This window comes from Dreissena polymorpha, chromosome 7 (assembly GCF_020536995.1).
Source record: "Dreissena polymorpha isolate Duluth1 chromosome 7, UMN_Dpol_1.0, whole genome shotgun sequence".
NCBI lineage: Eukaryota > Metazoa > Mollusca > Bivalvia > Myida > Dreissenidae > Dreissena > Dreissena polymorpha.
This window is the reverse complement of record NC_068361.1, coordinates 50,101,448-50,128,235: the sequence shown is the minus strand read 5'-3', so window position 1 is coordinate 50,128,235 and position 26,788 is coordinate 50,101,448. Positions and strand designations below refer to the sequence as shown.

General features: G+C 37.6%; 1 protein-coding gene across 7 annotated transcripts in view; it reads right to left on the bottom strand.

Annotated features, from left to right (window-relative positions):
- The window catches only part of LOC127837952 (70 kDa neurofilament protein-like), a 35,248-nt gene extending 8,690 nt beyond the window's left edge, over positions 1-26,558 (bottom strand). The window contains exons 1-7 of one of the 7 annotated variants that reach the window (XM_052365419.1): positions 26,478-26,558; positions 25,353-25,975; positions 14,112-14,298; positions 12,352-12,447; positions 6,926-7,087; positions 6,286-6,411; positions 5,460-5,680 (exon numbers count right to left, since the gene is read on the bottom strand). In XM_052365419.1, coding sequence (XP_052221379.1) covers positions 5,460-5,680; positions 6,286-6,411; positions 6,926-7,087; positions 12,352-12,447; positions 14,112-14,298; positions 25,353-25,933 — 1,373 coding nt within the window. In that variant the 5' untranslated portion in view covers positions 25,934-25,975; positions 26,478-26,558. The other 6 variants (XM_052365423.1, XM_052365422.1, XM_052365421.1 and 3 more) reach the window with 6 other exon arrangements.
- Positions 26,559-26,788: the final 230 nt, after the last annotated feature.

Sequence of the window (26,788 nt, the reverse complement as noted above, 5' to 3'; positions counted from 1 at the left end):
CTGTTGTCAATACTGGTATGCAGCCGTGCTGAAACGACTCATGTGAATATTTAATATTTAAACAGTATTGTTCCATAAGGAGGAACAAATCATATTAGAATGTTGGAAGAACAGCTTTGTTCAGTCACAAAGAGTGTGCAGGATAACAAAATAAACTTATATAAACACACAATAGAAATGCAAATATAACATACATAAAAAGGTAACGTTTAAATAAGAAGACATCTACAAGGTAAACACTCTCACTAATACAATAACGTTCACAACAGCAGTACAACGGCTTTCACAATACCGACGGTAACATACCATCTCCAGACTGAGGCGCCTGCTCTATTCTCTGGTCTTCTGGCGTATCAATCTGATCCATATCCAGACGTTCATCGTGTATGCCATTGACAGTTGCCATTTCGTTCACTTCACCGTCCTTCAGCGTCTCTGATTGGTCCTGGTCAATGTCAGCTTTGAGCACTGTTTCAACAACTGAGTTATCGTCTTCTTTCGTAATTGGTTCTATTGCGTTATTTTCGGATTCAGATTGTTGAATGTCGGTATTAAATATCGCATTTTCGTCCGATTTCTCACATAAATCTTCGTGCGAATCTTCCGTTTGATCAATATTCTTGTCTGGTAAAGAAATTCGGCTTTCAGGTGCGATTTCTGAACTTTCAATATCACCACTTAATACATTTTCGTCAAAATCTTTATCTGTTGTCTGTTCGGCAAAAATGGTATCGTGAGATACACCTGAACTTTGATCAACTGATTCAATTTTATCATTATCTGTGTCCGACTTTTCCACAATTGTATCTATATCACCTTTTTGTTTTGATTCTGGCTCTAATTCAGATTCAACGCCCTTAACATCATCTTGTGAAATTGTTGAGTCCTGTTCAATGATAATTTCTTGTGGCAATAAATTCGTGTCGACATTTTCAGAGTCTGCATTGTCTTCATGCCTATCAATATCATGATCAATTTCTTCTGTTGTGTCCGACTTTTCCACAATTGTATCTCTATCACCGTTTTGTTTTGATTCTGGCTCTAATTCAGATTCAACGCCCTTAACATAATCTTGTGAAATTGTTGAGTCCTGTTCAATGATAATTTCTTGTGGCAATGAATTCGTGTCGACATTTTCAGAGTCTGCATTGTTTTCATGCCTTTCAGTATCATGTTCAATTTCTTCTGTTGTGTCCGACTTTTCCACAATTGTATCTATATCACCGTTTTGTTTTGATTCTGGCTCTAATTCAGATTCAACGCCCTTAACATCATCTTGTGAAATTGTTGAGTCCTGTTCTATGATAATTTCTTGTGGCATTGAATTCGTGTCGACATTTTCAGAGTCTGCATTGTCTTCATGCCTTTCAGTATCATGATCAATTTCTTCTGTTTCTGATTTTGTATTATCTTCAGCTGCATCTAATTTCAGTTCCTCGCTCATTTCCTTTTCAGCTATTGTATCTTGTGATTGTATATCATGTTCTGAACCTTTAACGGCTTCTTCAGATGATTGTGGCTCTTCGTTGGAATCTTGTTGCTCTAATACAGTTTCTGATTCCTCCTTTGAATAAGATTGAGTTTGTTCCAGTTCCTGCTCACTTTTTGTAGAATGGTCTTCATGCGCTGTATCAGGTGCGGCTAACTCTGCAGTTAATCCATTTTCTCCTGATTCAACAGGTGTTTCAGAATCGGGAATTACTTCCTCGTCGTTCTTTTCGTTTTCACCTCCTTCATTGATTTCAGACTCAATAGCTGCAGACTGTGCCATAGATTCGTCTTCAATATATGTTTCCGCCACAACATTTTGCTCAGTTTCTATGTCATGGTCGGTTTCCTTAGCGTTGTTTGATCTACTTTCGCTCATGCCTTTCTCTTCTTCCTCGTCATGCAGTGGGACAGTATCATCAATTTCTGGAGTTGGCGGAGGAGTTTCAGAGTGTGTTTGGATTTCTGCAGTTTGTATTTCGGGGTCTTGGGTTTCCAAAGGCTCAGTCGATATTGGATTGTCATTATTTTGAGGACTCTCCGTTGATTGACAAACGGTTTGATCATCAGATGATTGTAATAATTGACTTCCCATGTTTTCATCCTCCCTTAGTGCATCTTCGTCAATATTAGACTTACGCTCTTCTTTATCAGCTTCCATTTCTTCGTCTTCGATAGGTCCAGCCACACTGCCTTCAACAAATGCAAAATCTGGAAGTTCTTTCGTTGGAGACATTTCAATTTCAGCAGGCAGCTGAGTTATTCTTTCCTCAACAATTTCTGTCTGTGGAACACTTTCAAGAACTTTATCTTCTGTGTTCTCTGTGACAGTAGTCTCACGCTCTTGAACACTATTTTGTGTATTGCTTTCAATGTCAGTCAGTGAATGTGTTTCAATGTCACCTTCATTTTCGTTTTGTACGCTTTTTAATTCGTCGAACGAATCTGTTATAGCTACACTTTCTTCTGTGGGTTTGTTTTCCGTTTCTTCTTCTGCAACTTTAGTGATCGCTTCATCTCTCATATCTTCCAAGGTTGGTGTCACCATTGCTTCTTCTGTGACATTATTCTGATCGTTTTCTTCATTGTCTCGAGCTACATCTTCTTCCATCGCAAGAGCTCCAGTATCAGCGGTGCTTGACAATGTCAAATGTTCTTCAGGCTCAATTAAGTTATCTTCAGCAATCATATCATTTCTAGCATTCGAATCAGGTTCATCTGATGTTTTATCAATTATGCCTTCATTGTCAATATAATCTTGACCAGTTCCTTGATCTTTTTCCGAGTCAATGTCAATGTCCTCCTGGACATCGCTTATTAAATTCTTTTGTTTAACTGGAGATGGTGTAAGTGAACCATCGGTTTGGTCCTTGGACCGGCTTTCAATTTTCTCAACCTCCCTTTTCACGACAACTGGATGTTCTACAGGTGATTGCGGTTGTTCTACAGCATTATCTCCTTCTGATTCCCTTATTAGCGTCTATGTTTTCCACAACTTCTTCGGTCTCTTCAGTTTGGTTCATTTCAGAATCCATCGGTACAACCTCATCTAATTTAAGTTCATCTTTTGGTGATACTACATCATGGTCCGACACCTCCGCCGAATCTGCTTCGGCCGTGTTTGGACTAATGCCGCGAATGTCCGATTCCACAACGCTTGCTTCAACGTGTGCAACCTTGGCTTCAACTGAGTCCTGATCTGATTCCGATTTTTGTGTTTCAGGTTTTTCGTAAGTAGATCTAGGTCTAAATGCATCTCTGTACATAATCAAACTTGCCCGAGACCTCCAATCTGGCCTGTCAAGTTAACAAATACTACACTTTCTAGTCTTCCCAACACTCATCAGATGCGCAATGTATGATGAGAGTAAATCAGTGGTACATGGACACGTAATGGTACAATACAATGAAATAATGAGTCATGATACAAATACACGCTGAGTTTATTGCAGCGTTTTTAACAACCATTGAAACAACTATTACTTTGTTTTATCAAGGCGGTGTATTAAAACATTGATTGTCTTTATAATCATGTTTAAGTATGCTAGACAGTGTAAAATGGCAGTTATTTAACATTGTTATGGAACACATTGATAACCGACTGCATGTGAGATTACCATTTGAGGACAATGTAAAGTGTACACCTACAAATAAAACAATTACTAGGTGTACATAAGAATCACAATAAAACTCAATGCTTCAGCAACATCAAATGCAGTAAAGATGTGATACAAAAAGTTGTGTTGACTATCACTACTTATAGGCGGATCCTTCATAAACAAGGCTGTCGTATATACTTTTAACACTAATTCGCTACAAAAGGAAAGCAAAGAAAATATGCTTATGCTTGGATAATCAATATCCGTTTCAAATGTTCATGATCAAGTTCTAGGTACCGAGCAGTGTACAAATTGTCCTGCAACGCATCACAACAACGGACATTCAACGACACTCAAATTCACAGTTGAAGTGGATATATACAGTTGTATTTCTCCATTAAATGAAGTCTATAAAATAAGAGTTTTGACATTATTATATGTTTGGTAGTAATATACTGTGATTGGGCACTTTGTCCATTCGTACATCTTTTGTAAATTAAACTCGTCCACGAAATGCGAAAACAAACTCGATAAAGTCTCTCCATCTAACACAATTATTAAACTCATTTGATAAAGTACCAACGAGTGAACTTTGATGTATATCTCCATTCCCATTGTGAAAATGAGTGAATCCTGGAGCTTAAGTTTGTGGCTATAAAGCATGTAAGGTCTAGACTGATGGAGCCGCGTTCTGTGAAAGCTGGGCTTAATATATGTGCGGAAAGTGTCATCCCAGGTAAGCCTGAGCAGCCCGCACATGCTTATTTGGGACAACACTTTCAGCATGAACTGCAGTTTTGTTTAGAAGAGACGTCATTTAAACGGAAAGTTCCATAAAAACGGAAAGTTTCGTCCCTAATAAGCCTGTGCGGACTGCAATTCCATTATGGGCTGAAACTTGACGCACATCCACTAACCCATCTATGCCTAGCGTCTAGAATAAGGGCCTTGGCAAACAGCGTAGACCCAGATGAGACGCCGCATGATGCGGCGTCTCATCAGGGTCTGCGCTGTTTGCTTAAAGGAATTCTGTAACAAATATTCTAAATATAGAAATACATATACTAGACATCCCTTAATTTAGAAGGATGGGAGAGTCCACTTGGCATAAATGGGTTAAGCGCAGTTTTTACCGACCGCGGCTTAACGAGTTCGAGAACCCATTTGTGATGGCTAGCTTGAAACGACAGTGATTTCTATGTGGGGATTGGGGCAGGTGTGAGATGGAACCCGCTGTAGACGAAGGAAATTACCATAGACCACCACTCGTGACACAATACATGTTTTAGTATAGTTTAACTTGCATTTAAAGCGATAAGCGTTTGCTTAAATAGTTATGAACATAGTGTTAATATATCGTAAAAACGACAGCTTGTAATACTTTTTTTATAAATTACAGGAGAAACTTTCATGTAGCGTTATTTTTAAGCGGATAGCATGCGCCATTCTGGGGTAACAGTCACACGTGGTAGGAGTATGATAATTTAAAATATACAAACAAAGGTTATCCTGAATCAAATACAAATTAGACTCATTATAAGTGAACGTGAAATACATGACAGGTTCATTATACACGCAAATAAGAGCATTATGCAAGGAGTTCATCAAGCCAGATTCAGCATATTTAATTTGTTAATATCTACCTAAGACAAAAATGTGCAAACAACTACACAATATCTTATTACATCTAAACAATGAAAATAGCCTAAATTGTGTAAGAATTTTTAAGACTCGGATGGATGTACATCCTCATCTTCTTTATCGGCCTCAGCAGCAGAGGGTTTCCCCCCGCTGCTGTCGACAGCGGCACTTCCGCCAAAACCACTACCACCACTAATAAAAACTTCCATTCTCTTATGCGCCGGAACCGACCTGTTCTCCTCGCCTTCAAGCAGCTTCCGGTATGCGCAGATCTCGAGCTCGAGGGACAGCTTGGCGTCCATGAGTATCTGGAGCTCCTGCAGGATTCCCTCCATCTCCATACGCAGTTTGGAGATCTCCTCCTTGAGCTGCGACACCTCCATCATGTGTTCCGTCTCCTTCGACTCCATCTCCCTCAGCACGTCGTGGTACTGCTTTTCTAGCTGCGCGTTCTACATGGCGGCAACGAGAAACGAACAATATCAGACGCATTCTGGGAAAAACGGGCATATGCGAAAAATCAGGACAGGACTGCTTTTAGGTAAACAGTCGATTTGAGGGTGCGTTCAATAACCTCAGGCAAATGGAGACTTATTTCTTTGGAGTACTGTTTACATTAAATGTCTACCTTATTCATGAAACAAACAAAAATACATCGGATAATATATAGCATACATGTGTACCTTGAATCTCAATAAAAACAATACAAATAATATAATTCAAAAGTATTATCGATAGTCTAACTCGCAAGTTAAAAACTAAACGTACGCAGAACTTGATAGAATGCGGACATTTTGTTGAAACCTATTTATTTAAGCTCGATTGCATCGGAAGCCTTATGTGTATTCACACGCTATCGAGTCAGTTTCTTGGGTAGTACCCGTACATGGTATATTTGAAGGATATGTAAAAAATGTGGGCATTTTAGAACAACTGATAGATAAAAAACAATTTATGGATATTCGGTATTATCACATAATCATAATAAATTAACGTCATAAAAGAGATACGTGACAAGGTTGAAAGTTCTTGAAAATTTAATTCGAGCGTTGCTTACCCTGGCCTCCAGGTCGGCGAATTTTCCTCTCATGTCTGACATCTGCTTGACTAGCTTCTTGTTCTCCTCGCGGATGTGCGTCACTTCCATGTTCTGCTTGGTGGCGCCGGTCCTGAACTCCTGGATCTGAACACATTCAACAAACATTATTTACATGTATGTTATAAACCCATTTATGCCTAGTGGACTCTCATCCTTCTAAATTGGATCAATTTATTTAAAAAAATTAGGGATGTCTAGTATATTTATTTCTATATTTAGAATATTTCTTACAGAAATTCCTTTAAGCATACAGCGCAGACCCAGATGAGACGACGCATCATGCGGCTTCTCATCTGGGTCTACGCTGTTTGCCATGGCCTTTTTTCTAGACGCTTGGTATAAATGGGTTAACTATAGTTATCTTGTTAAACAAACTACGTAATCACACTGCAGAAATAAAATCCTTATAATCTCAATGTTTAAAACATGAATATTTAGTTTGAACGAAATGTTTGATAATCACAAGATATTTCTCTAACAGGCGACATTTACCTTTAGTATACCATGCCGCCTGGCACATTGTCAACTTAAATATATAGTAAAGAACGACTTAAGACACTAAATGAACACAGCTCCAGATTTGCCGCCCAGCGCTCACCTTGAGGTTGTAGAATCCCTCCATGTCTCCGCGGATCTGCTCCACCTTGTTGTCGTATTCTTGCTGGATGTCGCGGATGGCCTGGCCGAGCTCGTTCTTCCAGAACTCGCGGTTTTCCGCCGTCGTGTCTCGGTACGCCAGCGCTGCCAGCTCCTTCAGCTCCTGGCAATCAGAGAGTACGCATGTAGTTAACTATTCATCATACAATTTTGTGGCTTCGTACCCCTAAACGCTCAGATACGAATTTTGACTCGCGTGTAGTCCTTTAGAAAATTAAATTAAAGACCTTTCTTACTCAATTTATAAAAGTTAATCGCACACTGTTCTGTTTTTTACTGGTTGCATATCACCATGTCCACTTTGCTTCTAAGTGGGAAATTTAATCAAAACATATCGGACGAATAACCTTCATCGGGTAGCGTATTATGCCATTGACGTTGTAGCATAAAAAGAAACAAACTCGTTTATTTTTGGAGTATCGGGTTTTAATATTATAGTAAAATTCTGTTATTTTGAACGATTTTGATTAAATATTCTGTCCTATTTGTCGGTGCGTCTCTAGTTTATACAATTATGAAAAATACTCGTGCATTTTGAAATACATATAGGCTGTATTAACTGCTTCTTGAATCTTTGAAAGCAGACTCTGTTTCCAATTTTATTTTTGAATGCTTTACAAATAATAACAGCAAGACCGTAAAATAAGAGATCACCATGAACTTTCTATATTCTTATCGCAACGTGGATGCTATTACAACAAAGCTTCATTTGTCTAACAATAAGTTATGTTCAATTTCTGATACAACGCGGCATAATACGATGACTTCGATGGAAATCATGAAGTAAATTAAGTAACTGGATGCCTCATAATCAGGCATTTGCCAGATATAAAGCTTCTAAATCCGTCCGTCTGATATTGCCTCAGACTTTCCACCAGTGTATGCTTAGTTCGGAATCAACGGTGATAAAGCCACTGTCTTCAGTTTAGGATTGCCTCGTCAGTATGGCCGTAGCCGCGATGCAATTCAATGTGCAGACGAAATCCAATCGATGATGCAGCAAAAGTACGACCCGTTCTTAAGACATTCCCGCGAAGGTTGCAAACAACATAGAATGTTATCTATCCCTACAGGCTATGTGAATTGGCAAGGCACGTTTGTTATAAGAGAATGTGGTATTAAAACTGTGTTAGCTAGAATGTTATTATTAAAACCAAATCCTTTAGGACGTATCCACACTTTCATTTCAAGAAAATGCATCATTTTGTTTGCATGGTTGTCGATACAAATGGAACGTGATTTATAAATTCGAATGGTCGGTATTTAAAAGTTCTTGTAAAGTAAACGAAGTAAACGACACATTAGCCAGTAACGATACTGGTATGTTATTGAACTATGTAATCATTTAAAGGCGTCTTACAAAGTCATTTAGCAGATCTGTTTTTGATCCGAGCACAATGCCATTTGATCGTCAATAACTTATTCAACATAAACATCAAAGATGGAGTGTTCAATACATTTCCGCGGTAATGCATTCACCTCACGAAGTTACGCAATTTACGCGTCTCCTGTGTGATTACTTATTAATAACTATGGCGATTACGTTACGCTGAACGTTGATTAGTCAGTCACATTCAGGATCAGACAATAGACTATATATCACGGCCTTCTGTAATAGTAACGAGTATGTACACGAAATTCGTGAGAAGTTCAACGACAGACAGAGATTGGCATAATGGACGCTCATGAATTGCAAAAAAAAAACACCATAAAAACGAACAGCATCAAAAAGGAGAAAGATTAGAAAGCCTTCGGATAGTTAAGATCGCTTTTTAGACAGCCACGCCCCTAGTCTCATTCCCTAGCCTGGCAACTTAGATAAGCGCAAGCCTCTATCCATTGGACACGACTGGTTTCGCACGGCACCATCCATCACTGCGACCGCCTGCCTGCCAATAACTTTGGCCAATGCATCGTGAGTCCAGAATATCGATCTAGCTTAGCCGCCGGAATGTCACGACCGTTACAAGTTAGTTACAAAACAATTACAGGGAATGACTAGACAGCCAGATTTACAGGGTACAATCTAATTTTCTAACAACACACGTTGTTCATCATGTTGATTAATATTTCCAATCTGGCAGTCGAGCCTCAGTTACATATGGTGAGATCTGTTGGACATTTCTGATTGCACTGATATTTACATCGTCCAGTAACCGGTTGCTTTAAATAAAAGCATTTGTAACAACAGAATCAAATCAAACAAAATGCATATTTTTATGAAAGATGGAATTGTGTATGAATTATATAGTTCCAATGAAAATGGCAGATTTCGTGGGCGTACATGATTAAAGTATTAATTGGGTATCAAGGAACACGTTGTCTTTATGGTAAATATGATAACATGTATAATCACGGTATTGGGGTTCAATGTTATGCACATGTATATAGAAAACATAGTGCGATATAAAAGGTTGCAAACTTGTTTTCAATTGGGTATGAGTTTCTTCCGGAACAACGAAATTGTAATGTGCCATAGTAGCAAACATAATAATCACATGACATGACCATAATGAACGTGATACATTGAGGAGATTGATGCAAAGAACCCAAAATCGAAACATGGTTTAAACACTTAAGGCAACAGATAAATGGTGTACAAGAGCTGAACACGGCAGATGCCGGGTTGAGCACGACACATGATAGCTTAGATGTTAATAAAGTACATCGAGTGCGCCAGGAACAAGTCTTACATGTACCTATGCTACGATTTAGTGAGCAGAGCGGTTTAATTCTTACTTATTACGACACAAGCAGTCGATATTGTTAACATACGAAGTTCAACTGTTTCCATATATGCGTGAGTTCAACAGACGAATTCGTATACCCAGAAAAAGCGTTATGCTCACACATACAAAAGCCTGCTGTTCTAATAACAAACAAAATGGAGATCCTTCGGGACCAAACGTCTGTAACATGATCATGCTTTAAATAATTCAGATTACCACCTCTTATAATCGTTCTCCATTTCTCTTGGAAAATACACACGAGAGAACCATATTATGCTTACTGCAAAGGCTATGGAAATAGTTCATATAGTGTCATAGAGAATTATGAAAGCATTCCATTAGACATTTCACAATCAATAGCGATCACAGCTTTAATCCCTGTGCTATCTATAGCAATCAATATGCTGGCATCCACCGCACCTCCGTGTGCCCTCGCCTGACACCAGTCTGGCATCAGATATCGATCATTGACACCATGATATAGCTTCATTATAACACCTTATGTACGCCATTATATGAGCCGCGTTCCCGGAAAACTGGGCCTAATTTATATGTGTAAAGTGTCGTCCTGTAATAGCCTCTGGAGTTTGTACAGGCTAAAAAGGGACGACACTTTCCGATTTATGATTTTTTTTATTTGAAGTAAGTCTCTTCTTAACTTAAATCCATTCTATGCTAAACATGTTGTCCCTGATTAGCCTTTGCGGACTGCACAGGCTTATCTGGAACCAAACTTTACGCACACGCTTTCAGCCCAGTTTTGTCAGAACGAGACTTGAACCGTATCACATATGAAACAATCCATAAAACGCCATTATTTTTCGTAAAATTGCCAGATATGTCTGCATTTACCGTCTAATTCTATAACGATTCATGGAACCATATATCGGTATCAAATGTATCGTTACTAAATGTAACTCCCATAAATTGGCACTGCATCGAGCCTTATCTCATATGTTAGATGTAATATTGATTCCCATGTTCGCGGGCAGCTAACGGGCAAACAAGCTTGAGACATTATTTGACAATAATTCTGCATTGGATTGACTTAATTAGGGCTATTTCTAAATTGTGTTTACCAACTAATGACCACCACATACAGATTTGCCTGTCCATGGCACCGGGCTATTGACCAAAGCGGAATTCTCCCTTTCTGCACTTAGAGGTCAAACTGGCAAAAATTGGGACATTTGCATGTTCTTACGGGGATCAAACATACGTAAGTGCTGTGGAAAACCACGTTGTAGCTGATGATAAAACATGTAATGAACATTTCTTCTCGATACCACTTCCAGAACACTATCTGAATGGATCATATTCTAAAGCATGCATAAAAAGACTTCTGTTCGTTCAGTATAACCACCGTTGAGAGGGATTAGTTAACATGTATATACTTCACTGTAACAAAAAATATATATACATGTATTTCGTGCAATTAGGTAAATCATTCAAGAATGAGAGAAAACGGGTTTTGCGAACTCTGGCACGAAAGTAAAGTGTTTCGACAAGGTCAGTGTGGCCCCATGGTGTGATGTGATCAATAGCCCCTTGTTGAGAATGCGCACGCATCCCCTAGGTCACGCGCTGCATACATCTGTCGTCTGAGTCACAAGCGCGCTTTATGACAATTGTCACGCTAGACTTACTGTTCGAGCTAATGCGGCATGGATTACAGAGGTCACATTATGCAATCGATTTCGCATAATAGACAATGCTAGCTTTCTAACCCAACAACACTGGTTATAATTGTGTTCAGAAGAATATAGTTTTCTTTATAAAGCACCATCACGAATGTAATGGTCATTCGTTTAATACAGCAACAAAGTACATTTGTTCAACTCCTTAATTAACTGATTGCCAAAGAGGTTTTCTTTATTTTCTTAGTAAATCATGCACCAAAACAGGATCCCTTTGCAATTTCATTGTCATTGTTAGGGTGCATGGAATAGCTTTGGTCAAAAGTTCAGTGTTTTATATTAACTTCTATACATGTATCTGGAAGGTTTTACACCAAATCTGCAGTGTACGTTTTAATAGCATAATGCACTATTATGCTTTCAATCAGCACTGTAGCGGTCGGTGTATGTACTGTCAGCACTGTAGCGGTCGGTGTATGTACTGTCAGCACTGTAGCGGTCGGTGTATGTACTGTCAGCACTGTAGCGGTCGGTGTATGTACTGTCAGCACTGTAGCGGTCGGTGTATGTACTGTCAGCACTGTAGCGGTCGGTGTATGTACTGTCAGCACTGTAGCGGTCGGTGTATGTACTGTCAGCACTGTAGCGGTCGGTGTATGTACTGTCAGCACTGTAGCGGTCGGTGTATGTACTGTCAGCACTGTAGCGGTCGGTGTATGTACTGTCGAAACGCGAAACAACGAAAGAGATCTGAGCTAACTGCATGTGAGTGAAGTGTCATCCCAGATTAGCCTGGGCAGTCCGCACAGGCTAAACAGGGGCGACACTTTCCGCCTAGACATGACTTTCACTAAGAAGAACGAAAAACTTCCATACAAGCGGAAGGTGTCGTCTCTGATCAGCATGTGCGGACTGCACAAGTAATCAGGGATGATACTTTACCCAATGCATTAAGCTTAGTTTTCACAGAATCAGGCAATTAAAGCCACGTGGTGTGTTACCTGTTCGTGGACCTTCTTCATGAATTCCATCTCCTCTTCCAGAGTCTGGCGGCGGTTCTCGGCGTCAAGATGGGCCAGCGTCTCGTTGTTCAGGTCCTGAAGACATTTCGACGAAATAATAATCAACTAGTACATTTCCTTATCTTGTTGTGTGTTCTGTATAGAAATCTTATTTCGATAAAGCCTGCATGCAATATGGTAAACTACTTATCCATATTTAGTTTTCATACATGTGTTGTTTGGTAAGTATGTACTAAGTATTCCAGAACATAGGCAAGACCTATAACCAATGCCATGGAAACGCATGGTTTAATGTATTGCTTTGAGTACATTACATTACAATATCAACAATAAATAATAATGATAATAATAAATAATAATAAAACTTCATTGTTTATGCTCATTAAATCAGTATTCAGCCAAGACTTGCGTTAAAATAATATGCATAACTGACAAGTAACTTCCAACTAGTTATTTATTTTTAACACTGAATCCGTACATTACCTGTTAAAACTGAACAGACTGATGCTTGACTGTAGAACACGTATCTCAATTAAATGGCAACATTTCTTCGATTAAGTGCATTTCAATGCAATGCACATTTAGTAATAAAGGCATCGGACTTAACGAAAAGTGCAACCAAAGATACATCTTGCAGGACGAAAACACATTTTGTAGCCTGTTTTTCATTTACTAATTTTAGCAGGGGAAATGGTAATTGTTGACTCGTAACAGAAATCAAAATTCCTTTCAATCAATCAATTCAGGAATATAGAAAGCATGTTATAACCCCCCCCCCTCTTGAAATATTAACGCGTAATAATGTAAATTGTATGCATCATTACATAATATACAATATGTGTGCATCATTCCAGTAATCAAAAATCGTGGGATGTGCATCGTAGCATCAAGTTGGCAAATTAATGATGTACCGTCTGGGTTTTATGAGAAAATATCGATTACACACGGCACAGAGCTGTTCTTGGCATCATGTTAACGTTCTACATTGCTTTTCAGTCTGCAAGACTAGGCAGGTAATTTTCTTGGTTGAAAACAGTAACTGATTATCAATCGCTTGTCTAGTTATAAATAAAATGATTTCCCTTTTTATGCGACTCCACAAAGATGTTCTTAATTGGTAGATACTGATGTTCATTTAATAACATTCATTCTTATTATTGTTATTTATAATAATAATTTCTATAATGTATAATGTTTGTAAATGCCATTTGACTCCGGGTAACGTAGTTTTTATGCATAAATAATATATCATTGTTTGAATAGCGCCTCCACCAACGTTTGCTACCACGACAGAAATTCATATACACAATTATTAAAAAATATTTGTTACAATGTCTGTGTAATATTAACAATTTACATTTGATAAAAATGCGCGAATAAACCAAAAGCAGGGAAAATGCAATTAACTATGTTTTGAGCGAAGTGCACTCATTCTATATGGAGAAATGTAAACCGAACGACAAAGGCTGTGAATTCCTGCAAGTCAAGTGCAAGCGCACCTCGACTATAAATATTGGCATGGCCAATACTATAACATTTTGAAGGTTACCTGCAAACGCACTTTGACTTTAAACATTGGCATGGTCAATACTATAACATTTTAAAGGTAATCTACAAACGCACTTTCACTATTTAGATTGACATGCACAATGCTGTAATATTGTGCAGGTCAAGTCGAAGCGCACTTTCACTATATAGACTGCCATAAAACGTTTGACCAATGTTGTAGGGACACTTACGATGCGGAGTTTGTCGACTTCCTGTTGGAGGCGGTTGATGGTGGCCTTGTCGCGTCCTCGCTCCGTCTCCAGTGACTCGATGGAGCGTCTCAACATGTTGACCTCGCTCTCAAGGTCGGCTATGGCCTGGTTCAGCTTGTTAATCGTCTCACGGTCCATCTGTCGGTACTTCTTAGACTCATCCAGTCTGAAATGAAGGATGGAACCATAGAGCGATGAGTTTGAGGTCACCTGTGGACAGCGGTCACTCTGGTCATTTCCACTGACTGACCGCTGTTCTCAGGTTTGGCTGTTTACAGGATGGTTAGAAATATTAGAATCAATAAAATATAACCATAGGCTTGAGAGCGTCAATAAATGCATGAAGGTTATAACATACGCCAGTCTGCACAGGCTAATCTGGGACTACGTTTTCAGGAATTAAAGGGTTGCTTTTTCGTTTGCGAATCATCGAGCTTAATGTAGGGGTGCTAATAAGAGTAAATCCACATCTTTCTATTCGGTGTTTATGGGTATATGTTGATGAGGCAGATTAAGAAACTTGCGTTAAGAAGCCAAATCATAATATTTACTTATATCTGTACTCAAATACGTGAATATGAAAGTCACTTGTTGCATGGATAGTTGAAAAATAGACCTTTCACAATATTAAAATTGAAAGCTCGTATTAATGTAAAAATGCGCAAGGTTCAAAGTAAAAGACATGTGCAAAGAACACAATCGGGTTCGTACTTCTTTTGAACAAGTAGTTTGTAATCGCGTTATCGTGTCTATGATCGCCTTTTTGGCCTAATTTCATAATACACACATTTGTAAGACCGTAATTAATTGAAAATAAAATACAACACCACCATTTCGTGATGTTCTAGAAGTAATGTATTCTCACAACGATGACATTCTATATGTTGATGTAAGTTTGTAATGTGCTTAGAATGAACGCAGTCTATTTTTCTTTAGAAACACTAATCGTTGGTTTCATCTACGCCAATTAAATGACAGGACCCGTGTAGTTAGTAATTCGTTTTACGACCGTAGACTAGTCATTTAGGAATTCTAACTAACCGTTTATTAATAGCACGAGGTTGTTATAGACCAAGTTAATAACTTCTTGCAAATAACAGAAAATCCAGACGCCACACGAAAATAACATTTCCGTTTGGTTGCCGACCAATCAATTCAAGTGGTTGTCATATTAAGAACGTCTAGACAGTAAGGTCTTGTGGAAGTGTATTTACACACATTTATTTCACTGTATCAATAATATTTGGTATTGCTCATTAGGGCGCTTTCTGTATTTTTGCAAGTGCTTGACGTCGTGTATCTCATTACCGGTATTGGGTTATTTCAAACGAATAACATGCTGTTATTGTTTAACACGATATGAAGAAATTGCGGAATTTCAGGAATAAGACATGTTCAGAGATTGTGAAACATTTGCGAGGTAAATTAGTTATAAAGTAGAGAAGAAAAGTATACAAACTATTTTTAAATATACAGAAACACGTTTTATTTTTAACTTAATTTGCACTGTTGTCATTAGGGATGGTAAATTCTAACATGTAGTTGGCAAAATCAAATAGAAATAATTCTGGTATCAAAATCGTTGAATACTGTAAACAACCTAATATAGAGCGTCTGGATTTCGTTGTCAATGTATTACAGAGACATTGCTGACAATTACTGTCCACTATGGTAGAAACAGAGATCAAATGAGACCTTGTTGTTTTATATCGCAGACAGATTTTATTTGTATTTTATGCCAAACAAGCTTTAACTGCGTCAGTTCTTATCGCTGTGTCTAGAACCCATGGGAGACTTAAAGAAGACTTCACTTGTTACCGTTGGCAGAAATGTCTGGCTATGTCTGCGAATTGTTCTTCCATTTAAGGGCCGATTAAGACGTTGCGTTGGGAAATGTCCAAACATGTGCTTTATATTACAATTGAATATTGTGAATGATAAACAATATCGTTCGTTTAGTTTTAATAAGATTTCTTTTAAGAAAATAATAATCAATAGTTTCAATTTAATGCAGAACGCATTTATCGGGCTTCTTTGGTTTTATTATGTTTCATTTATGTTTATGTATATTACTTTTGACCTAATACTTTTGTTTTATTTCTTGAAAGTTTTAACAAAGTTTTGTTTCCGATAAGTTCATGCCAACGTCAAACGAAAACAATAGAGCCAGACGAAATGATGCGTTTGAAAAATACGTTGTGAGCCGTAACCCGGTTACTTGTTAATCGGACGTTCGTCTGAAATCCTATATTGGTAATTCAATGTTAAATTGCTGTCGACTATTTATGCCAACAGCCATTAGTCTTTGAGATAAGTTATACGACGACTGCTGTGCATTTGCAGAGGCTTGTGTTTTTTCTGACGGTTAATTAAGAAATAGAATCCCGCGGCATTGTCTGATCAATACGAGGCAACGCCAAATATTGGAAATGCTAAATGGTATATTGTATGTACCATGAAGTTGATAATGTTGACACTAAAAACCTATTATAGCTGAAACTCACAAAGAAAAACTAAACATCTACGTGGTACTTCGATCAAAGACATTTAGTAGAGTCTAATTACGAAAACTATAACAAAGACGAATGAATATACGAAATGTGTTTCTTTTGTTCAATGTTTTGAAGTTCATGAACATGTTATGCGTGATTATATGTTACAGTTAATGCTTCGAAAGAGAAAAAAAATATGATTTCTTAAATATTCATCTAATTATTATTTATTTTTTAATTCAAGGCCCCAATCCTCCAACAAGGTAATTATTGTTATTCCAGCCAGACGTCCCAACCAGTCATTGGAGAATGTCAACCAAGTTTGTTAATCATCTATATTAATTCGAAACACGATGCAACAAGTTTTGTATGATTGTTGCCTAAATTAAGATATGCGAATTTTACAAAAGGCAAGTGTACTGCAACGTGAAAAACAGCTTACCTAGCGAATAAAATGCGACATTTAACGATCTTGGGTTTACGGTAGTTAACGACAATAAAAGGTAGACATAAAACCGCACAGCAACATTAAGGTGTTTGTTGCTTATTATCAGACCATTAAATAACAAAATGGTAATCCACGACCGAGTAAAAGTACTTGACAAAAAGGCGTGGGTAATGGAATGAATGTAGATTTCCCAGAATGGATGGCAACCGTATCCATGAGACCGTCTAACGTGGTATGCCACAGATGTAGAAATGATCGGTGCAATGTGGGAGCATCATGCTCTGTACGTCCTGCTGTCATATTCTTTCCGCAAGAAAGAAGTAAATGCAGCGATGTTGCTTTTTTGTTTTGCAACATCCTCAACTAAACGTTATAGAATATTCATTGTTTCGTATTATATTTCCATTTCATTGACAGCTAAAACATTTTATATTAGACGTTCAAAAGGAAATGCAATACCAATCATACGCATTATGCATCGAATGACAACACAAAACAAACTTAAATGTAAAGTGTTGCATGAAATGCGTTCATCAAAAGAAATAGGATCAATTGTAGAACTTGTATAATTGTGATCATAACTCCACCATTTAATCTATTGTTTGATGAACAACGCAATACACAAGCGTAATGTCCTCAAGGAACTCGAGTGTGTTGTCTCTAGAGACTAACGGACGCCAACACAAAACATATTTTGCAGTTTGGTTGTTATAGATTTTGCGCAAACTTTAAAAAGATACTTATACTATATTGGAGATGTACGTAGTTGGCATGAAGGAAATATAGGATCCTATGGGAATGCAATAGACGTTGCATTGACATTGGTCCACGGAGGAAAGCATCAATTATGAAACAGGTGGCGGCGCATTATTGAACATGTTTATCCACGACCATTATAATAGTTTCCATCAATTCCATTAACTATTCATCACCCTTCTTGTTGGTCTATGTGATAGGCGTCTGCGTTAGACTAGGGAAAGATGCCAATCTAATTTCTAAATGAGAGATATCTACCCAAATATTTGAGTTATTTCGCCTCAAAGACAATTTTGCTGATATGGAGTGGGCGAGTTTTGTTATTGACTTTTCGGTGTGAGAGTTATTATTTATTATTATATTTCTGCTTCGTAAATTATATTACAGATACGTCTGCAAATAAGGTGTTGTTAAGATAGTGCCAGACAATTTTCAATTTTTTCTTCGAATAAGATTTTGTCATATGTCAGAATACCGCCTCCAAGCAGTCTGTATATTATAAAGTTATGACAACGGTATTCAAACCAGTTAACAGCTATAGACAAAAGCTGAGGCAATTACCGATATGCTTTAATACATATCATTTTAAAATTCACAGCTTTGGATTGGTCTGGTTTTCTGTAGAAAATAAATGCATCCGTTATATAGTTTGAGTGTTGTAAGATGTTCTCATGACTCGTTATCATTAAATGCTTTTTAATCCTTGATAATACATACTGCAAACTGAATAAAAAAATAAAAACAATGTTGTTCAAATGCGTATGAGATCTAGCATGTATCCAGGATTAAGCCGCAAACATGCAGTGAAACAACTTGTCCTTTCCCGTACTTGCCCTAAACCTTCCGAATAATAAAACAAATATTTACTGCAACGAAATTCTTACTGAGAAGAGCTTAAATAAGAAACTCCATGCGTTGGTCGACAAGATATTCCGCTTTATGGCCCTACTCGTGTGATTAACATCGCAAAGTAAGCATTTTTGAAGGAATTTGCGAGTAACCGTGGTTGATGAATGCAAAAAACGCTGAGCACACATGAAAAGCAGCAATTTACTAGGCGGAGGCAACCTACTCTTCGGCATGTTAATGGGAGAGGCCAATGGTAATAAATGGAGAAGCCGGCTATTTTCAGACGTCCCGAGATAGATCAAATATTCACTTTTATCTCTGCTCTGTCATCAATGATTTAGTTGTCAAATATGATTTGAAAGTTTGCTTCAATCGAAGGACTACGGCTGACCTTATAGTCGTCACAACATGTGTATAACATGCATACAACAATTACATAAAAAATGTCCAGTTTTTTTACTTAATTTTGACTGCAGTAGTATTGTATAAACATTAACATTAGTATTGTATAAACATTAACATGGAGCAAAAAAAATAAAAAATTTCTTTAATAAAAAATTGTTTTGGATTTTTATTATTGTATTGGGGCCAAAATATATAACACTGCATCGCACAAACGCGCGTGTCAAGTTTGAAATACGGGATATCCCGCCTGTCAAGGTAATATCCTAATAATTTATCGTCACGCCCAAATAAACTAATGATGCGGCGGCTACACGCAAGCGTCCGCAACTTTACCAATTGTCCGAAGGCTAGGTTACTTTTGGACGACTGTTAAAAGGAAAGAACAATGACAAATGGTTCTTTGCCGTAGAACAATTAACACTATCAAACCAGCGCCTTCGTGATGGGAAAGATGCAAAACTTACTGACGCACACGAGGCTTCTAGCTATAAGATGTTAAGCGGCGGCTGGCAAGTTTGGCAAAATAACGAAGAGCTTCATTTATTAATGTCAAAGGAATACTTATTTGCAACATGCATACTGGAGCTTTACCCATAAATCACGACGGTTTTTATACTGATAAATGCATACGGTCTAGAAAATTCTTTACCGCGTTTTATACACGGAATATAGACTATAGTATTTCTTAAGTTACATGCTACTTTGGTAATTTCGTTCATTCCTGTATATTCCTGACAATTTGCAAGGGAGTAAACGTTATCTATTTCGTTCAGAAGCTTAACAAGTTAAGTGTTGCGGTTGTTAAGAACACGGAGCACATCACATCCTGGCTTTTTTCATTTTCCTTAATACGATTTTAGAGACTATTTCCTTAATACAGTATTAGAGACTATTTCGTAAATACAGTATTAGATACTATTTCCTTAATACAGTATTAGAGACTATTTCCTTAATACAGTATTACAGACTATTTTCTTAATACAGAATGAGAGACTTTATTCGCGAATGATTTATTAGTACAACTAACGTGAATTAGAATTTCGTGTATATCTCTACAAATGACGATGCAATATTGGTCAAACAATTATTTTAACTGCTGAATGTTGTAATAAAGGACGATCGAATACTCCATAACAGATGCTAGCCTTCAATAAATCAACAGAATTGCCTTTGACATGTGAATTAAAAACAAATCATTCGCAAAACCTTTTGTCTGATGATGAAGTACCAAGGAATCGTGGTGCCTTTTGAAAAAAAGGTATATTTGACTTGAATGGTTAAACAATTGATTTCTTAAACAATATGTCGTTTCTGCTGCATTATGATAACAAAATCAAGCGTTAACGTAAAGGCTATGCATATCAACTATTTAATATAGTATTCATCGAAACATTGTGTGAACCGGTATCAACTTCGTTTTATTTAGCAGGGTTTACTAAAGCAAAATGAACAAAGTAAATCACGCATTGTTAATAAAGGTTACTGTGACATCATGTGCCTTTATGAAATTCTGCCTTAACTCCGACACCGAAACAAACGCCTACGGTATAATGATTGACGTTTTATTGATTTTGTCGCGGCATGTGATGCGATTTGTGCATCGCTCAGTCAACAGGGGGACGTTTTGGATCAGCGGGTTTGCAGGGCCGATCCAAATTGAGTAGATACTATCAGACAGTTTGTCAAGCAAATGAGCCCTTGATTTATTATTTAATAAATATTCAATACTTACAGCATTCAGTAAACAACACAATAAAATAGATGGTTTGTTAATTATGATTACTTTGTAACTTAAAGAAAGCGTGTGTTTTCGTGAAATAGCCAAAAGAGAGGTTCGGAACTTTCGATGCATCTTTCTTTATAATGTATGAGGTTACATGAAGATGTTGAATTTCACGGTTGTATCAAGATAGTGAAGATGGAGTTGGCAATGACACTTAAACGAACATGTGTTGTTATTAGATCATGCCGAGGGCAAACTTGGGTCATTAGTGTTTAAAACGCTGTGCTGTGAAAAGTGAGCGTTTCAATCAATGTAGCGTGTTATAACATTGTTACGTACGTGAGGAGTTAAACAGAAAAAAGATGAATATCTGTGTTTTAAATGACGGTAAACAGCAAAAAATGGTTTGTTCAAAATGACATATCCATGGGCGATTGCCATTCAAGATCATTTTTCGGTTAATCCATTTTGTATCTAGTTTGAGCATTTTAACACAGGTTTTAATGAAATGTTAAATACAGAGTCAGATGCACAAGGCTGAAATTCGAACGCAACGTTTAATATAAAATCTGTTTGTTTAATATGTACAAAATATGTTTGTTTAATATGTACACGGAATTCGTTTACGGAAGGCAACATTTGCAGAGGCTTGCTGTTGAAAGAAGTATATATTAAGCTTATACTATTTGATGTAAACGGGTGATATAATAAGCTATAGCTACTCATAAATGCATGATTACCTTTATATAAACCAGCATATCTTATAAAACGAAATCGCGCTTGTGTATTTAAACGTAGATATCATCATTTCTTATTTAACGGAATCGCGCAGGTGTAGTTAAACGCAGAGATCATGCAGTTCATTAGACATACCTCCTCAACGTGAACAAAGTTACTTTGAATAAACAAGTATTGAGCCTGGCTCTTGGTAGATGGGGCTTAGTGCATGTGCGTAAAGCGTCGTACCAGATTAGAATGTGATGTCCACGATTCTCAAGCGACACTTTCCCCTTAAACATTACTTTCGCAAAAAAAGAGACTTCCTTTAGACGAAAAATACCATAAAAGCGGAAGGTAATGTCCCTGATAAGCTTTAGTGGACTGCACAACCTTATCGGGTACACACATGCAGTAAACCCCTTTGTCACAGAGCGCGACTCATATGGGCATGTGGGCGTTTGTGTTGCCTCTATGATCTGTGAGAATCTGTGAACATCAGCACTTTTGACAAATAGGTATACTTATCAACCTATCACAGAAAATGCTTTGACTATACGTGAGCGCCAGGCCATCTAATAAATGAGACTTTGAAATAGGCCTGTCTTTTACAAAGCGTGTGCATCAAGTTTCATTACATTACTTATCTATTGGCCATAAACACAATGCTTGCGAACCATCATACGTAGATGTTTTATTGACCTCTTATATTTCGTGATAGTCTCAACTCATCAAAAATTAATGATTAAGAAACGAATTCAATAGAAAACCAATTATGGTTTAAAATTAAAATATTGTTTTGATGATTATTTATGCATTTGTAATTGATAAATAAATATTGAATGGAGGGCAACCTTTCAAAAATATGCATAATTGAATAGACTAAAGTAAGAGATACCAAAACTTGTCGCAGCAATATTTCCGATCATCTATACATTAAGGTTATTGAACTGGGTTTGAAAGTTTGAGCAAGATAAACCCAGTGGTTAAAGAGGAGTTGAAACACAATGTTCGTGACAAACGGACGTATGAACGTACGGACGGACAATTATTAACTACTCCCTTTCCGTGGGACATTACAACCTTCTGATTATGATTGCTAGTGCAATGTAGCCTGTTTGGAACCCTTGTGCTGCTTTATTTTTTCTCAGCAAGTGGAAGCAGAAGTTAATCGATTAAGGCTCAATTGATTGGCGAGCGTCTGAACATTATCATATAACATGAAACACGTGTTGCGTCAGACATCTTAGGATGGTTCGAACACTGCTGATGAAAAAACATTTTACAGTAACCATCTAGAAGTTTTGAAAGCTATGTTAACGTGTTTAGTTAAATGTTTTACGTTTAAAAACGCGTTAGTTTAAACCTATTTATTTTAGCTCGATTACATTTAAAGTACTTATTTAAAACGCTCTCGAGTCCGTTTCCTGGCCTAGAACAAGTACTTGGTGTCTTTGGCGGAGATCTAAGAATGCTCCCAGGATCGAACCCGTGATCTGCCGGTCGCTAGGCGGACATTATATCCATTACACCACGGAGGCCACAGTTTAAACATGCAATAGTAGAGTTTCAATATAAATTATAATTTAAAACAGTTTGAGGAAACTGAACGATTTTTTTATCCATGTTTGAACATACGAAAAGCTTGTACTCAATGTGGTTAAACTGATTTTAGATTTCTTGAAACAGTTTTGTTTCAGAAAGCACATGTGAATGGACTTTTCAGCAAACATTTAATACTAGTATGTATGAAAGGAGGAATTCGAGCTAAATGTGAATCAATCTATTTCTTAATTCGACACAATAGTATTTATTATTTGTATGTATTTATTAGTTCGTTCACACCTTCAACGTACAGGCTATTAACGTGAGTTATAACGATGCAATAGATGCAATGGGTTTTACACAATGTATCGTATTGCAGATTAAACAGAAGTCTATTAATCGGTATTGACAAGTTATAACGGACGAATAATTGCTTAAAAGATATCTGTCTGAAAATTGTCAAAATTAAGATCTTAGCCTTTTAGCGACGATACGGATTACGAGACCATATTGCACATTGTCATTTTTGTCATGTTTGGGGATTATTAGGCAGTGATTTGCAACGATGCATACAAGATCGAGTAGAGCTAGGCTAGAAAACAGACATGGTAAGAGATAACGTCACTCTTGTGTTAACGAACCAGAAAAATACACTTATTCGCATAGATTGAATATATTGTTTACAAACAAAGAACGAATCTATTAGTATGTCTTTGTTTATGAATGCAAGCAGAAATAATAGTTTCTTCATGTAAATGATTTGATAAGATTTGGCGAATTTCACAATAGATGGGTTATACCAAAACTACTTGCATTTCAATGCCACAAAAAGATTACCGGTACACGCTAGACTAGAGGAGCGTCTTTGTTTAAGTACATGAACCGTCTTAAATGAAGGAGTTAAAGCTATTACACAATATGAGGAACGTTATTACAATGCGACTCAGTAAATGAGATATATTTATCACATATAACAGAAGCTTTTGTTTTTTACATCGAACGTGTTCAGTCTATGCTATTTTTTACGATTTGAGTTACCACGAATTTGGGTTGTATTGCACCCGTCGAAAACTATTTACAATACCCATTCTTCTTAATTTAATTTGTATTTAATATCCAGTATGCCCATTTAATGTCCATGAAATTGCCGCGATAATACTGTCAAATTACAGGCGTCAATTGAAGCGTACACTTATCCGGGGATTTAAACGGCCGAGCCTTAATAGTTTAGTACGAGACAGGGAACGGCGCATGTGTGAACGGTTTAAAGTCTTTATCACGAAATATAACGATATGAAAGTAAAAAAAAAACTATTACCGATCAAAACGTTTCTAACCAGTCAGATCAACATATGTTAGAGGAATCGTTGTACACAAGTAATTGCAATTTGTATAATCAATTTTAGCGCATGAACATAAAGTCGCAAACAACCGCAGACTGTATGAAATAGTAGTGTGAAAAACTCTTTGATGATGTGATATGCATACGTGTTTTATAAAGCGTGTATCTATAGAAAACATAATGCTATGCCTTTCTCTAAGACTAATTCAGTAAAATGTGTGGCTTTATCTTAATGAAAATACATGCGTGAACAAAGTCTCTATACTAAGGTACACAACCCACGGGTGTACAAGTATTCATGAAGTTGACTCCTCGCGCGATTTAACCCATTTATGCCTAGTGAACTCTCCCATCCTTCTAAATTGGATCAATTTATTTCCAAAATTAGGGATGTCTAGTTTATTTATTTCTATATTTAGAATATTTCTTACAGAAATTCCTTTAAGCAAACAGCGCAGACCCTGATGAGACGCCGCATCATGCGGCGTCTAATCTGGTTCTACGCTGTTTGCAAAGGCCTTTTTTTCTAGACTCTAGGTATAAATGGGTTAATTTTAAACTGACCCGCGATCATAAGAGGAGGATGTATTAAGTACCCCAGTATAACGTCGATTCAATGAAAGCGACCCAGATGTCGGTAAAAAGTAAAAGCTACATTATGCTCTTATATTAAATTTGAATAAAAGTTAGTGTTCAGTGTTTCGTATCGAACACCATGAAGAAAATTTTATATACTTTTCGACTTCTACTTTTTTCTACCAGAAAACTTTCGGGAAGGCCATATATGATTAAAAAAAAATTGCGCTTTATGCCTACGCTCTGTGATTCAATAAAAAGCTTTTCAACATGAAACTTAGACAACTGTACAGAGTGAAAAGGTACCCGGTAAAAAACGTGCACGTATAATAAAAGTACGCTATAAGGTAGGTTAGCGTGTACTCACTGGCTGTGAAGGTTCGCGTTCTGCTCTTGGATACTGCTCAGCTTGATTTCAAGGGCGGCCTTGTCCTTGCTCAGGTCGTCGATTAGCCGCCGCGCCTCCGCCAGTTCAGCCTCGTACATTTGCTTGATGTGGCCTGTCTCCTTACCCCACTTGGAACGCAGCTCGTCCAGCTCGCCGCCTAACTTCCGGTTCTGGGCCTCCAGGAAGCGCACCTTCTCGATGTAGTTGGCGAAACGCTCGTTCAGGTCCTGCAAGTCTTTCTTTTCTTTTTCTCTCGTGGATTTCACATTGTTCACGCCGGTGTTTACACCCGAGATGCCATGACCGCCATGCATGGAGCTCCCATAGCCGTACTCCACCGTTCGGACGATGCTCGTTCCGCCGCCGCCGCTGTGCCTCAGCGGAAGAGACGACCGGCTCATGATGTTTGATGAGCGGGATCCGAGGTTCGCCTTGTAAGGGATGTCTTCAAGGGAATCATATCCGGTTCCGGCGATTCCTCCCCCAGAAGAAATTCCTCCACCAGAAGAGGAACTGCTCGTTATTACCGTCCGCTTTTCTGTTATCGTGGACTGCGACATGCTTGATGTTGTTCAGTTCTTGATGTTTCAAATCTGGCGCTGCTGAAAATTACACAAACTCAATCTGATTAGTTTACAAATTTACGCATATTAATTACATATTTGCATATTGAAAGTCTAGCACTTGAACAATCGAAATGCACAGGTGATTTCTATTCCTAGGTGAGCATTAACAATTAAATCGTTCAGCCATGAAACGAATCAACATGTTTTGACCTACCATGAAAATGCACCAAAACACTTAAACTTTCGACAAACAACTTCTTAAACCTGTCGATACGGTTTGCTATAGCATTAAATAAACCTCTGCATACTGTAAATAAATGTAACGATGTATGTACAACCCCACCGCTATAAAGCAGAGATTGCCAAAGTAAACTGAAAGTAAACCATTTTAATTGAAAGTTACCGAGCCGGAAAGACCAAAACAGTATCCCATTATCACTATATGGAATCACTTATCCAAAACATTTGCAATTAATATTTCTTGCAAAAATAACTATAAATACCATATAAAGAAATACTTTCTTAGGCTGAACCCTACCTTAGCTTAACACCGATAGTGGTTAACACTACCATGTACGGCTGTTTTATACAGTGCCTTAATGCAGTCAATATCGATGTAAGGCGCTCGCTGATTGGTCAGACGAGTCATGTGGTTCGTTTAATACATGATTCAACAGGCGTTAGTTTTAAGTGTCTGAGCGCTCATTAGACCCGTCATAAATTAACGAATAATGTCTTCTGACAAATTTTTCAGTCCTGGATACTTATCAACTGCCAACTAGCCCTTTGCTAGCCGCTGTTTCAGCGTAAAACAATTTTCGTACAAACGCATTGCATGGGGTTTGAGTC